Here is a 13,109-nt window from a genome sequence, read left to right as displayed (position 1 = left end):
CGGTAAACTGTAAAATTATCACTGAGAGATTACCGCTTTTTCTGCAGTCAGTGATTGACTTCTATGCAAAGTCATTTCTCAACTTGTGTTCCGTGCCATGTGATGCCTGTTGAGTGTTGATTTACTTCATATTAAGAAACTACTGCACTAAAACATTCATTCATAAATGTATATCATATGATTTTATTTCTTTTTCTCAGTATAAATAACACGTACCCTGACTGTTCTACTCTTTGAATAAAAACACTTCATTCAAATGTTAGGGAGAGCAAAGGGTTATGATGGAGGGGTGTTGCAAATCATGAGGACCTGCCAAGTGGTATGATAGCATTGTTTTATACATGTCCTTGGCTAGGCCTCAGTTTCAAAATCAGTCCTTGGTCCTTGGCCTTGGCCTCGGAAGCAAGCCCTTGGTCCTTGGCCTTGGCCTCGGAAAATTTCTCAAGTCCTTGGCCTTGGCCTTGCCTCGGAAAATTTTCCAAGTCCTTGGCCTTGGCCTCGGAGGCAAGTCCTTGGCCTTGGCCTCGGGTTGCCGGTCCTTGGACACAAAACTGCCTAGTGGGCTGCAGTATTTCTTCTCGTAATTACGCAAATGCGCATCAAGATCTCTCTTTGTCTGGCCTCTTCTGTTTTTCAGCGTAATTTCGTTGTGCAAATGCATTTATCATGCTCATAAAAATATGGAGATTATTTTAACCTGAAGAAATTGTTGCGTTTTTTTCTGCGGGGGTTCAGCGGGGGACCGCGTCCGCGGCCTCACCTGGAGGCACTCCAGGCGGCAGGGACGCAGAAGCAAACCCCCGCCTATTCATTGGCCAGCGGTTTATAATATGGTGCGGCGCATATAATTACAAAATTGATTTTTCTTCATAAATCTGAGCATGCTGCTCTTAATCAGGTGCGGTCTGTAGCCCGGAATTTACGGTAAATAAAATAGCTCTGTAGCATCACCTAGAGTGAAAAAGTAAAACCAATCACAGAACAGGTTTGACCTAGGCCAACGAAAATTGGCAGGCATGTGTAAGCACCCCGAGGCAAAAAAAAAAAAAGTCTACTGCAGCGAAACTCACTCAATGACAGCATCATTGGATTTATCCCGTGAGCTGATTGGCTGCGCATCTTCACAGTCCCGCCCAGCACCTTCCCTTGTGTCTCGTCATGCAGTTGACTCTCTGATCAGTGTCTAGCCATGCTGTTGTTGTGTTTGCTATGTGCAATGCAGTTGGGGAGTGGGGGGGAGCAAAAGAGAGAGCGAGACAGAGAGATGGGGTGCGAGAGAAAGAGAGAGGGGAAGGGGTGGTTGGGCTTGTCCGAAAAAAAGCAGCACATCTCTCTTCACCTCCTCCTCATCAACACAGATTGTCTTATCATAAACACAACAGCTGTGCGGGGATAGCTGTCCAGGAGCTAGTTGGAGGCTAACGGCTGTCAAAGCGTAAAGTGAGATGAACACAAGTCTCTTTGTTTCTCTCAGAAGGCAATGCTGATGAATGTTAATTACTGTCTAAGGTTTTATAATTAAAGATTCCAGTAAATACGTCTTTGTTTCAAATATGTAAAGTATAAATACTGTTGGCGGCCCGGTGATCAAGTGGCTAGCGCATCGACCTCACAGTGCAGAGGTACTGTGTTCGATTAATGTTGAAGTTGTACAAAATATATGTGGAGATCAGTATATAAAGGCTTTTGTTTAGCTTTAACACTCAATTGCAGTTTTTATCACTCGAAGTGCATTTTCAGGCTTAGGTGTGCACTTTTCTCAAGTTGCATTTTTCTTGACATGGATTTGCTGAATGATTAAGCTAACGCCAGTTTAGGCTTCAGGTTGTCAAATTATACAAAAGAAATGTGGAGATAAGGATTGTTTAGCTTTGACACCCAATTGCAGTTTTTATCGCTTTAAATGCATTTTTAGGCCGAGCTGTGCATTTTTCTGAAGTTGCCATTTTCTTTTCGGGATTGGTTGCATGTTGAAATAAATGTTCTTTTCAGCTTCAGGATACCAATTTGTCACAAACACATGTGCAAATGTGCGTATAAAGCCTTTTGTTTAGCTTTGAGGCGGCCCGGTGGTCGACTGGTTAGCACGTCGCCTTCACGGTGCAAAGGTTATGGGTTTGATCCCAGCTCCGGCCTTCTTGTGTGGAGTTTGCATGTTTTCCCCATGCCTGCGTGGGTTTTCTCCGGGTATTCAGTTTTCCTCCCACTTTCCAAAAACATGCATGGCAGGCTGATTGGACACTCAAGATTGTCCCTAGGTGTGAATGTGGATGGTTGTTCGTCTCTGTCTGCCCTGCGATTAGCTAGCAACTGGTTCAGGGTGTCCCTCGCATATTGCCCAAAGACAGCTGGAATATGCTCCAGCACACCCCGCGACCTTTGTGAGGATAAAGCAGTTCAGAAAATGGATGGATGGATGGGAGCCAATCTCTTTTCGTCAATGGACGCGACAGCTTCGTGTTGGCTTTCAAAACTGAGCTTGTAGAAGACGTGTGCAAATTTTCAGCATGACGTCTCTGATGCACTGGTGAAAGAACACTTTGATCCTCTCCTCTTTCATCTATAACTGCTTCAAACAACAAAGTGTATGCAGGAAAAGTGATTAAGATTGCACGACTGTCTGTCTTATGTGGTTTGTTGTGTTATTTTGACTTCAAGATGGCGCCGCGAGAGTGGCTGCCTTTCCAGCAGCTCCTATTTATTTTGTTCTTCTACTTCTTCCTCTCATAACTTTGCTGCTGTGAAGTGGGAATGTCTCCATTGTGAGACTATTAAAGGTTTTCTTATACAGTGAAACTCCTCTAGAACGAAACCTACATGGGCGAAAATACCCCCTTATGTGAAAAAAATCTTCATGCATTAACACAATTCCCATTCTACTGCGCCCCATACGATGAAAACCCCCGTTGCTTAATAAGACATTCACTACAACGAAGTCTTATCCAACCGCGACCTCTACTGCTTCGTTCAAAAAAAGGTAACAGCAACCACCACACTGGTTTACATAGTGAACGATGTTTATTTCGGTCACAGCTGCGAGTTTCCTGGACTCAACATACTCATAGCTGCTCTGCCATTGGCTTACTGAGCATCATCCTGGCCCCCGATTGGCCAAGAGGGACCCCACTGTCTATGTGTGTAGATACTGAAGCTAGATCCGTAGTATCCGATTCGCTGCTCAGAGTAAATTGCTTATACTTTCACTTACATCAATTTCTTGGATAATGTCTTTTATTTTGCTTGCTGCGTCTTTCATTTTGATCACTTTTACCCTCTCTTCCAGCATCAGAGCTCTTCTTGTCTTAGCTGCTTGACATCCAAAGGTCCGTTTTGTAGCCATTTTAGCAATGCAACGTTCATGCTGCATCTGAATCTAACAATAACAAATACTACCTGGACCCGGTGGCTTTTCTTTCCACTATCTCACTGTCTCTAACTCGACCTCCCCTTGATCGCCACCCAAGACAGCGTTGCTCAGCTGATGTCATGCAATGAACTTTTAAAGCCAGCCACGGGATGCTTCGTAGTCCTCGATGGCCATAGTTAGCTCTCAAAGGCTAAAATCCTTACGCTAACTGGAGCGCTTCTTCTAGCGCTCCAGTTAGCGTCAGGTTTTTAGCCTTCAAGAGCTAACTATGGCCATCGAGGACTATGAAGCGTCCCGTGGCTGGCTTAAAAGTTCATTGCATGCCAGGAAGTATTTGTTATTGTTAGATTCAGACGAGGATGGACGTTGCATTGCTAAAATGGCTACAAAACGGACCTTTTGATGTCAAGCAGTTAAGACAAGAAGAGCTCTGATGCTGGAAGAGAGGGTAAAAGTGATCAAAATGAAAGACGGAGCAAGCAAAATAAAAGACATTATCCAAGAAATTGATGTAAGTGAAAGTGAATGCTAATCGTAAATTTCGCAATTTCTTTCCCTTTTTTTCTTTCTACACTGACAATATGAAGTGTCAAATAAGTGTGTGCTCATGCTTATGCACTATTGGAATAAACAGAGTACACATACGTTTGTGTGTGCGTGTACACATACATTTGTGTGTGTGTGTGTGCGTTTACATCTGAGATAAAATTTGCTGCAGTGAAAAACCCTCTGTTGTGAAAAATTTCTTGCTGCAAACATGATTTCGTTGTAGAGGAATTTCACTGTATGCTTATACTGTATAGGCTTTTACAAAAGAGTAACTGTACTGTACCAAAAATAGCATGGTGGAGATACATGCACACTACTCGCTACACTAAAAACAACAGCCACAGAAAGAAATAGGTCAATAAGGCATGCTCCTTTTGAGCTAGATGCAGGCCCATGGCAGATGCTAAGATCGTGTCTGTGCTCCATTGCTAACACGTCCACCATGTCTGGCTATACATACATTGTTTTGATGGGTAAGTCACCCCTGCCAAGAAGGCTTTCACAGTGATGTGCTTTTTACCATGCTGTAATCTACTGTTCATCAGTGATGAGAGAGCAGAGAAAAGAATGGCACTGAAAGTGGCACTGTGGAGAATTACCGCCAATTCTGGAACTATAAGACTTTGAAAGGTATTGTACAATGGAAACTTTAGAATGGACTAGACACTATTCTGTCCGCTGAATCCGGGATCTGTTGGTGAAGGGTAACTAATATGTCCGCTGAATCTGGGATCTGTTGGTTAAGGGTATATTTAATCGAGGTTCCACTGTATTTAGAATCTTTATTACTATTTATGTATTTAAAAAGTGAAATACACCCACTGGGTCAGCAGCCTTGGCATTTGCAGTCCTTTTGGTTTCGGTCCCAGGCTTCGTTGACTTTTTGACAGTTTTCGTGGAAGAATGAGATTTTCCATATTTAGAGCTCTGATCAGCCTTGGAGACGCAGCTGGTGTCAGCAGAGTGCTTATTCAGATCATTATAAGGGCGTTTTAAGCCACTATGATGTGATGAATCTCCTAAAGATGTGGGAGAAAAAAAGGCTTCAGTTAATAAAAAAAGGATAGCAATCTACTGATAACCCATGGTATGAGAATCATGTGCTTTTTCCAACATGATGTCAATGAAAACACGGGCTGAAGAAAAGAATTGGTGTACTTCTGCACAATGTCAACAGCTACCAGAAATGGAGTTTAAGAAAAAAAAAACCAAAGACCCAATATTGTGCCCGGTGGCCAACCTGTGCAGTGATGTTGGCGATGGTCCTGGGGAGAATGAGGTCTCGTGTGCAGCCTGTGCGGTTCCACTCTGCTTTTGCTGTGGAGTGGAATTGAAAAGTGAAGGGTTAATTAACTTACAAATATGGTGTGCACAAAATGTTTCATTTCTTGACAATGGTGAATCAATTTGTAATGTCAATTCCACCTACAGTAGGTAAGACACTGGGCACATTGCAGCTGAATTTAATTTATGGATGCACGATATTTATTGGACCGATAATTATTGGCCATATATTGGAACAAAATGGTCGGATACTGAGAAATTAGGCCAAAATTGAAAGCTCAACTCTAAAATCAATCTTTAGAGGATAAATACTGAAACCTGTGGTAAACATTTTCACCGGCGCACGGTCCCATTCATTTCAAAGAATGAGAGCCACAGCCGAGGCTTCCTTTGGCCTAATGCAGCCCAAAGGCATTGGCACCACCTCAGGGGAGGAACTCGCTGACAGCTTCCGACCATCCCACAACGTCGAGACGCATGATTGAAACGTTTTCTTCTTTTAAGTTGCAATAATATATTTGTAGTATAGAAATACAAATGATATATATAGGTCGATATCGGCCATACTAACATGGAAATTATCGGTGCTCAGTATCGGTTTGAATTTTCATGTTGTGCATCATTGTTAAAAAAATGCAGTGAGGTATCAAGAACCATGAAAAATATGTTGCGTTATTGATTAATACTGTGATACAATTGTGGTTACAATGAAAATAAAACTAACCTTTTCAGATCTGGTTTCCAATCAGGATACCTTCATGAAAACAGAAAACATCTTTTCACGTAACATTCAATAAAGGTGCTAAAAGGTTCAAGCAAAGCAACTCTATCCTCACTTGTTGCGCAGGTCCCTGCAGGCTGCTGTGTGGTTAACAGTATTTATGTGGTCAACCCAGTCCTATAGAAAACCACAAAAAGACGATGTGACAATCTCACTCATGGGCAACATTCAAAAGACAAATTCCCATTTCACAAGCATATGTAAAAATGCAACTTCACGACTTTTTTTAATAACAAAATGAACCTTAAGACAATTAGGCCCTTTGCCCTGGACCAATTTATTGGCTTTTTGACGCCCACTTTAAAAGATGAAGGATGGACTTTGACTTCTCTGCCATTGGTGCTCTAAAGCGCTTCACACTGTTACCTCATTTACCTACTGATGACACCGCATCAGGAGCAACTAGGGGTTCATTATCTTGTTCCTCAAAGACATTTCGACAGGGTTGCAATGGCAGAGGATCGAACCCCTAACCTTTGGGTTGGGAAACAACTACTGAGCCATGCCCCCCCACCAAAAAAAAAAAATAATCATAATAATAATAATAATAATAATAATAATAATAATAACAGAATATCTACAGAAATAAATATTTACAAATATTTCAAAGTAAAATGTTGACTAACTGCACTATTAGAACACTACAAATCAAATCAAGTGTCACTTCATCTTGGCCTTCAGTTCTACAAGGGACGAGGTTGCCCCTTGTTTGAAAACGTGTATTGGTTGTGGCCTCTGGCTCAATAAAATCATTCTTATTTCCATCCGGTGAAGACATTCTGTTGATGATTTGACCATGTGGATGGAGTAACGGGTATGGTTAAAGTTTTATTCCTCTTCAGGTTTCTTGCACATATTTGGTCAAACAAATGTTTGGAACTGTCAATGATTATATCTAAATCCTGCTTCATATTTGCTGATGTTAATAAAATGACTTCTCAATCCTGCTTCGTTATTCGTGCTCGTAAAGAATGACCTGCGAATCAGAATTGAATCCATGTACTCCATGTACTCTTCAAAAATAAAGAGATCATAACAGAAAGAATGAAAAATACAATGTGACGATTTTCAAATAACCCACAAACTTTACTGACATACAATTTTGCAAACGTATAATATCACAAAAACGGAAATGTTTTACCAGTACAGGAATAAAACATTTATTTCTCAATATGGGCTCAGATTTTTTTAAGAATTCTAATTTTTAGTTGGGGACCATTTACAAAATAATAAATGGTTTTGCTCTCCCCGCTTCTCCTTTTGCTGCAGTGAGCTTTTCACCCCCATGGGCTTCTGTAGCTTTACCCTCCCACTTGCACCACTGTATTGGATCTGCTTCATCAAACATGGCAGCACTGGTTGTTATTTTCGAAATGTTGTTCTTTACAATAATAAAACTGCAGTAAAGTAAAACGTTGTGGTCGGACTACCAGTCCATGGCAACTACAGTTGCGATATTTCTGGCCCCTGCGCAATGTGTGGTGCATGCACAAGAGTTCCCCAAGTACGGCAAATACACTAGGACAAAATACATAGATGACTTTAAAACATTGATTGAAATTACACGTAGAAATGATAAAAGATCATCATTCAATATTTACACTTGGAGACATTTTTGGGCACAGGAATTCCATCAAGGAATTCCAGTTGTCGCTCCTCAAAGCTTAACAATTGTCAGTGGTATACGCATTACCACTTCACAATTGAGCTACTCACTTTGTACTTTTTAATTTTTGTTGCCTTGAGGTACTGATTTTGAGTGGTTTGATTCATATTGACTGTTAGATGTTGTGTAAATCACTTTGTTGCAGCTGCAGCTGTCGTGAAAGCACTTTATTTTATTAAGCTTCACTTGCCAGCCATTTAAACACAGCTGTTGCAATTTAAGGCTTTTGTTGGTGTGGTTGGAGCAACTTTGACTGATTTATCTAAACTATAAGCCTCAGTGTGGTCAATAATGCGCCAGTCATGAGTACAACCACCACCTTGATCACATTCGTTAAATCGGGAGTCTAAATCGTGATCTTTCACGAGCTGTCGCGCTTACGTCATGAGAACACATAATTTGAAACCAGTAAATGAGTGTGCAACTTCTTCATAGCACTCACCGACAAGCTAAGCTTGCATTGCCTCGTAACCTCGTGTACAAAAGCCGCATTGCTAATGCTTCGGTGTGTCAAGTGCCATTGTAGTAAGCTTTTACAAGTGTATTTACGTTTGTTTTTATGACTCCTCTGGTGTTAGATTGACAGTTTTTTTCACTCTTCTAGAGTAATAAAAATTGCTGTTGGTTTCTGTCGTCAATAATTTGGGAGAGTAAGGTTTTGACTTCAAATCATAATCTTTTGAATCAACGAATTTAGCATCAAGCCAACCCCTAAGCATTGTCTGAAATTGTTAAAAATAAACTCCAAGTTGATTAAAGTAAACATACACCCATCTTAATTGATAGCAATAAAGCTACTTTAAACCATGGCAATTTTAGAAAATGCACTTGTGAACCTGACCAAAGGACTCATTCCAAATTCTGCTAAACCATAAAGGATGTTAGTCGTGAAATTTTGGATACAAACATGGCCCAACTTCAATAATACTTTAAATGAAACCTTAACACATACAGACAGGGCACAAACTTTGAGCTATACTGTTTTAAATGTCATAGCATGGTGGAAATTGAGTGACCAAGATCTTGACAAGGTGAAAAGTGTCTTAAGAGGAGAATAACAGATACAGGCACAGGTTAGGAACAAGTTAACTAATTTAGAAGCACGGTAAACACCAATCTGAATTACTTGGCGTGCAATCACGTTTGTTCAGTCACGGGCAGCATGACAAGTCACACCAGGTTAAACCTAACATGCCCCGCGTTACGCAATTTACCACCTTGCCACAGCACTTCTTTGGAGATTCCCCTCTGGGACCTGCATCATTTCCGACTCCCCACTGAATTTCAACTCATCCCCGTTGCGCGCACCTGCACCTACTTTGGAAGTGCTACTACAATTTATTGCAGTTCTTGGGTCGGCTTCCCAGCCACTAGCTGCACTTCACTGTCTCTTCCACAGCAATTACATTTCTGGGTTCCGCTCCACAAGAGCTGCAAGCCCTCGCTCTGCAGTTCAACTGAGAGGTGCAATCTTTTCTGCTTCCGGGCCGCAGCCAAGCAGTACACTTCCTGTTTCCATACCTCAGCCAGGCAACATCATTCAGCACCTAAGCCAGGTATCACACATCCTTCTGTGCCTTCAGTTGCTGCCAATTTTCTTTTGCCTTCACAGCCACCAGGTCCTCCTTTTCCTCATGATGTTGTACAACCAGGCGTGTCCATGAAAGACTTGGATACAATTTACGACACATCACAAAATTTTACCTCAACAAGAGGGCTCTAATAACTTTTCTGGGTACATCAAGGATTTTGAATATCACCTGAGAAAATTCCCACCAGCAACAATGACCAACAAGATAGATCTCATCAAATTGACTTCCACTTGAGAAATGGGTAAATGGCTCATGACTATCGAGCACTGTGCCAAACATTGTCCCGCGAATCTGATGGCCTAACAGACGCAAGTAGCTTTTTGACTGCCTGGACGATTCAACAGTGCTGCAAAGAGCCACCAAACCTTTATTATTGTATTGTCGTTTGTGCAAACCATAGTTTGGACATTTTAACAAACCCAACATGAAAGAAAAAGTAGATTTCAAAATACTTTTTGTGGAAAACCTCCACCCACACAAGTCACCTCCTGGGCGAGACTGCTTATCTGCCAGCCATCTCGTTACCTCTGCGTCCCGCGTCCTAGGCGCATAATTTTCCCGCGGGACGCGCAGTTCCAAATAATGTGCGTTTTTGGGACGCAAGGAAATTTCTCATGCAAAAAAAAAAAAAAAAAAAACTACGGCAGGCCTGAGGATTTCACGGTAACGATCCTTACCGGTAGCGTGTCGTTTCCGTGGCGTCATTTTAACAGTACCAAAAAATCGTTTAACCAAAAAAGTCACCGCACACGAGTTGACTGTATGCGATCAAATCTCTCCTGTGTGATCAACGTGATTTCACTGTGCCTGTATGTGTGTTTGTGGTGTGGTGTGCTTCTTCTAATTTACTTTCGTTTTGTTTTGTTTTCAGTGTTTAGGGGGACAGAACAGATAACGTGATATGCGCATGCGGGTTGCTATTTTAGTCCGCAAACTGAGGAATTGCGCGGACGAAAGTTTGAGATGGTGGCGAAAAAAACTCACAAAGGTCTAATTATGACATTTAAGAAATGGGAATGCCAGTCTGATTTTTCGTATGAATCGTCCAAAGGGCGTATCACTAAACTCACCTGGGATGTATGCACAGAACACGAGAGCGAGATACGATGCGAGGCACGATTACGAGGCATGTTGGTCATTAGATCTATAGGCTAATCGCTATGAAAAATATTATGAAACAGTACTGCTTATTCTATTCTTTACTGGTTGTAGCATGGTAATTTTAGGAATAAAACATTCGTCACAAGGTGTAGTAATGCTAATGTTAACTGTTGGTAGAACTAATGATGACGTGTGTTTGATTCTTTCATCAAATTGATAGTAGATAACACATGCATCGTCTTGGGAAGAGCATGTCAAGCCACATCAATACTTACCTGTATTAATGATTAAAAGTAAATTAATCTTTGTAGTGTGAGATTGGAAAAAATACTCTGATTTTGTGGTATGCTGTATTCATGATACCATATGAGTACACCAATTTTTGATCCATTTATTTTTTTGAATAAACCTGGAGTACACAGCTGCTGATGTAATGTTCATTGTTCAAATAGAAAAATGGGTTCCTATGATGAACGTTCACGGAGCCCAAAATTAGTTACCGTGGTTTCCCATTGGGTAATCCGACGGAACAGAAAAACGGTTGCCGTGAATTTCCAAAATCCTCAGGCCTGCTACTGAATTATTTAAATGTTTGCAGCATTTGTTTATAATTGTATGTATATGTTGCTGTTTGTGTTATTATCATATGCAATTGAATGAGTAGACCATTTCAAAATTCGAAATTTGGGACTGTCTAAATGCATAATGGGACTCATACTTTTCTGATCAGCGAGTCCCTGGGACTCACTGCGGGTAAACTGTAAAATTATCACTGTCCGCGCATGGTAAGTAGCTTAGAGCTAAGTGATCTTGCGGCTCAGGCCTTTGCAATATTTAAAAAATAAATAAATAAATAAATAAAACTCCACAAAATGAACCGGTCTGTAAACCTACCAGGTTGATCGTAATCCAGGCCAAATTCAACAAATGTCAGATGAATCACGATAAAGCAAGAGGATTGCATCGCTTTCCCGTCGAAACCTGCATGATGGCCTCAAAATGGTCCCCCTCAGGACCACCAACATGGCCACAGTGCACTTTCGCGGCCAAGGAGGAGACATACGTAATTCCAGCCATAGCTGTGACTGGGGGAAAGCCGTTGCAAAAACAAAATCCACAAACTGAAGCCTGTCCTGACAGACAGGTCTCAGGAACCACCACCCACGTCAGGTTGCTCCTCACAACACAGCAAAATCTGGGGAGAGGTCATTGATGCGCTCCGCAAAATGTACAATGACAGTCTTCCAGAGGCCATTGCCTAATAGCACTGTACTTGCAATCCAGCTAGAACCTGCGATTCCCTCACATTCTGCTTAAGCACATTACCCAACTCAAATAACCATTAAAACAAGTTTTGGGACAATTATAAGTTAAAGGTGTCTTAAACAACACTTAATTTCAAGACCAAACTTGAACTAGTACTAAACCGTGATGCATTCGTTGACCCAGGTGCTGACATCAAAGTCATAAACAGCAGTTCAACCAACTTCAAGCCAGGTGGGCTTGACGCTCCACCTCCAACATTGCTCAGGAAATAATAATTCGTCTTAACGAACAGTCGTTTGGACTCCCGTGTGCTTGTACAGAGGACAATTGGACCACACAAACTGCACCCTTTCTATGTTCCCCTGGTTCATTTGGTTCCTCTTCTTATCGGTCAGGACCTGCTGTCGTTTCGTGCCCTTGATTGATTCCAGTCAAAGGAAAATTTGTTCACAAGTGCATACTATTGTCTGTTTCAACGCCAACCAAAGCAACTTCCCATTGTCACGCTCCAAGCCTAACGGTGGCTTCATATAAATTTGTCCTGAATGCACAAAACATTCATCAGGACATCAATCTAATGAAAGGAGGTACTGTGCCTGTCATACCCGAGGTGCCCACAAGAGGTCACCTTCTTGACACTGGCGCTTCCCTCTGCCAAATTTAACGTTCCACTCAACCTATGCAACCAAGCCCCCCTGTGGAATGCATCACTAGGATAACAAAAGACACAAACTGAGGACGCTGTCCTCACTTTTGTGACAGACAATTCAGATTCATTGCTTTATAAATGCAAGGCCATGTAGAAATATGCCCCTCCCGTGGATAAACAACACTAGTTGGACACATAACTCTTCTGACCAGGGCAGAACATGAGGATATGCAGTTTTGTGATAGAATGTTAAAAAAAATAAAATAATTGGTTAACATGCCAAACACAAATTTTTAAAGAAGGATTAAAAAAATGTGTCCCTCCGTGAGTCGTCACCTTAGTGTGGTGGAGGGGTTTGTGTGTCCCAATGATCCTAGGAGCTAAGTTGTCTTGTTGGCGAGCGCCTGGTGGCCGGGCCAACACCCATGGGTCCCGGCCGGGCTCAGCCCAAAGAGGCAATGTGGGTCCCCCTTCTCATGGGCTCACCACCTATGGGAGGGGCCAAAGGGTCAGGTGCAGTGTGAGCTGGGCGGCAGCCAAAGGCGGGGACCCTGGCGGTCCGATCCTCGGCTACAGAAGCTAGCTCACGGGACGTGGAATGTCACCTCTCTTGCAGGGAAGAAGCTCGAGCTGGTGTGCGAGGTAGAAAAGTTCGGACTAGATATAGTCAGACTTGCCTCCACACACAGCCTCGGCTCTGGTACCAGTTCTCTCGAGAGGGGTTGGACTCTCTTCCACTCTGGAGTTGCCCATTGTGAGAGGCGTAGAGCAGGTGTGGGCATACTCATTGCCCCCCCCGGCTGAGTGCCTGTACATTGGGGTTCACACCGGTAGACGAGAGGGTTGCCTCCCTC

The 13,109-nt window shown here is 42.2% G+C and overlaps 1 protein-coding gene across 1 annotated transcript in view; it reads right to left on the bottom strand.

Annotated features, from left to right (window-relative positions):
- Positions 1-13,109, bottom strand: part of LOC109521704 (uncharacterized) — a 54,933-nt gene that overhangs the window by 28,100 nt on the left and 13,724 nt on the right. The window contains exons 2-6 of the mRNA XM_019879714.1: positions 8,627-8,689; positions 6,037-6,098; positions 5,925-5,954; positions 5,157-5,233; positions 4,739-4,935 (exon numbers count right to left, since the gene is read on the bottom strand). Of these exons, the coding sequence (XP_019735273.1) occupies positions 4,739-4,935; positions 5,157-5,233; positions 5,925-5,954; positions 6,037-6,098; positions 8,627-8,641 (381 nt within the window). The 5' untranslated portion in view covers positions 8,642-8,689. The remainder of the gene's footprint in view (positions 1-4,738; positions 4,936-5,156; positions 5,234-5,924; positions 5,955-6,036; positions 6,099-8,626; positions 8,690-13,109) is intronic.

This window comes from Hippocampus comes, unplaced genomic scaffold, assembly GCF_001891065.2.
Source record: "Hippocampus comes isolate QL1 unplaced genomic scaffold, H_comes_QL1_v1.1 scaffold158, whole genome shotgun sequence".
Lineage (NCBI taxonomy): Eukaryota > Metazoa > Chordata > Actinopteri > Syngnathiformes > Syngnathidae > Hippocampus > Hippocampus comes.
Note: the sequence above shows the minus strand (reverse complement) of the source record. Positions and strands in the feature narration are given on the sequence as shown.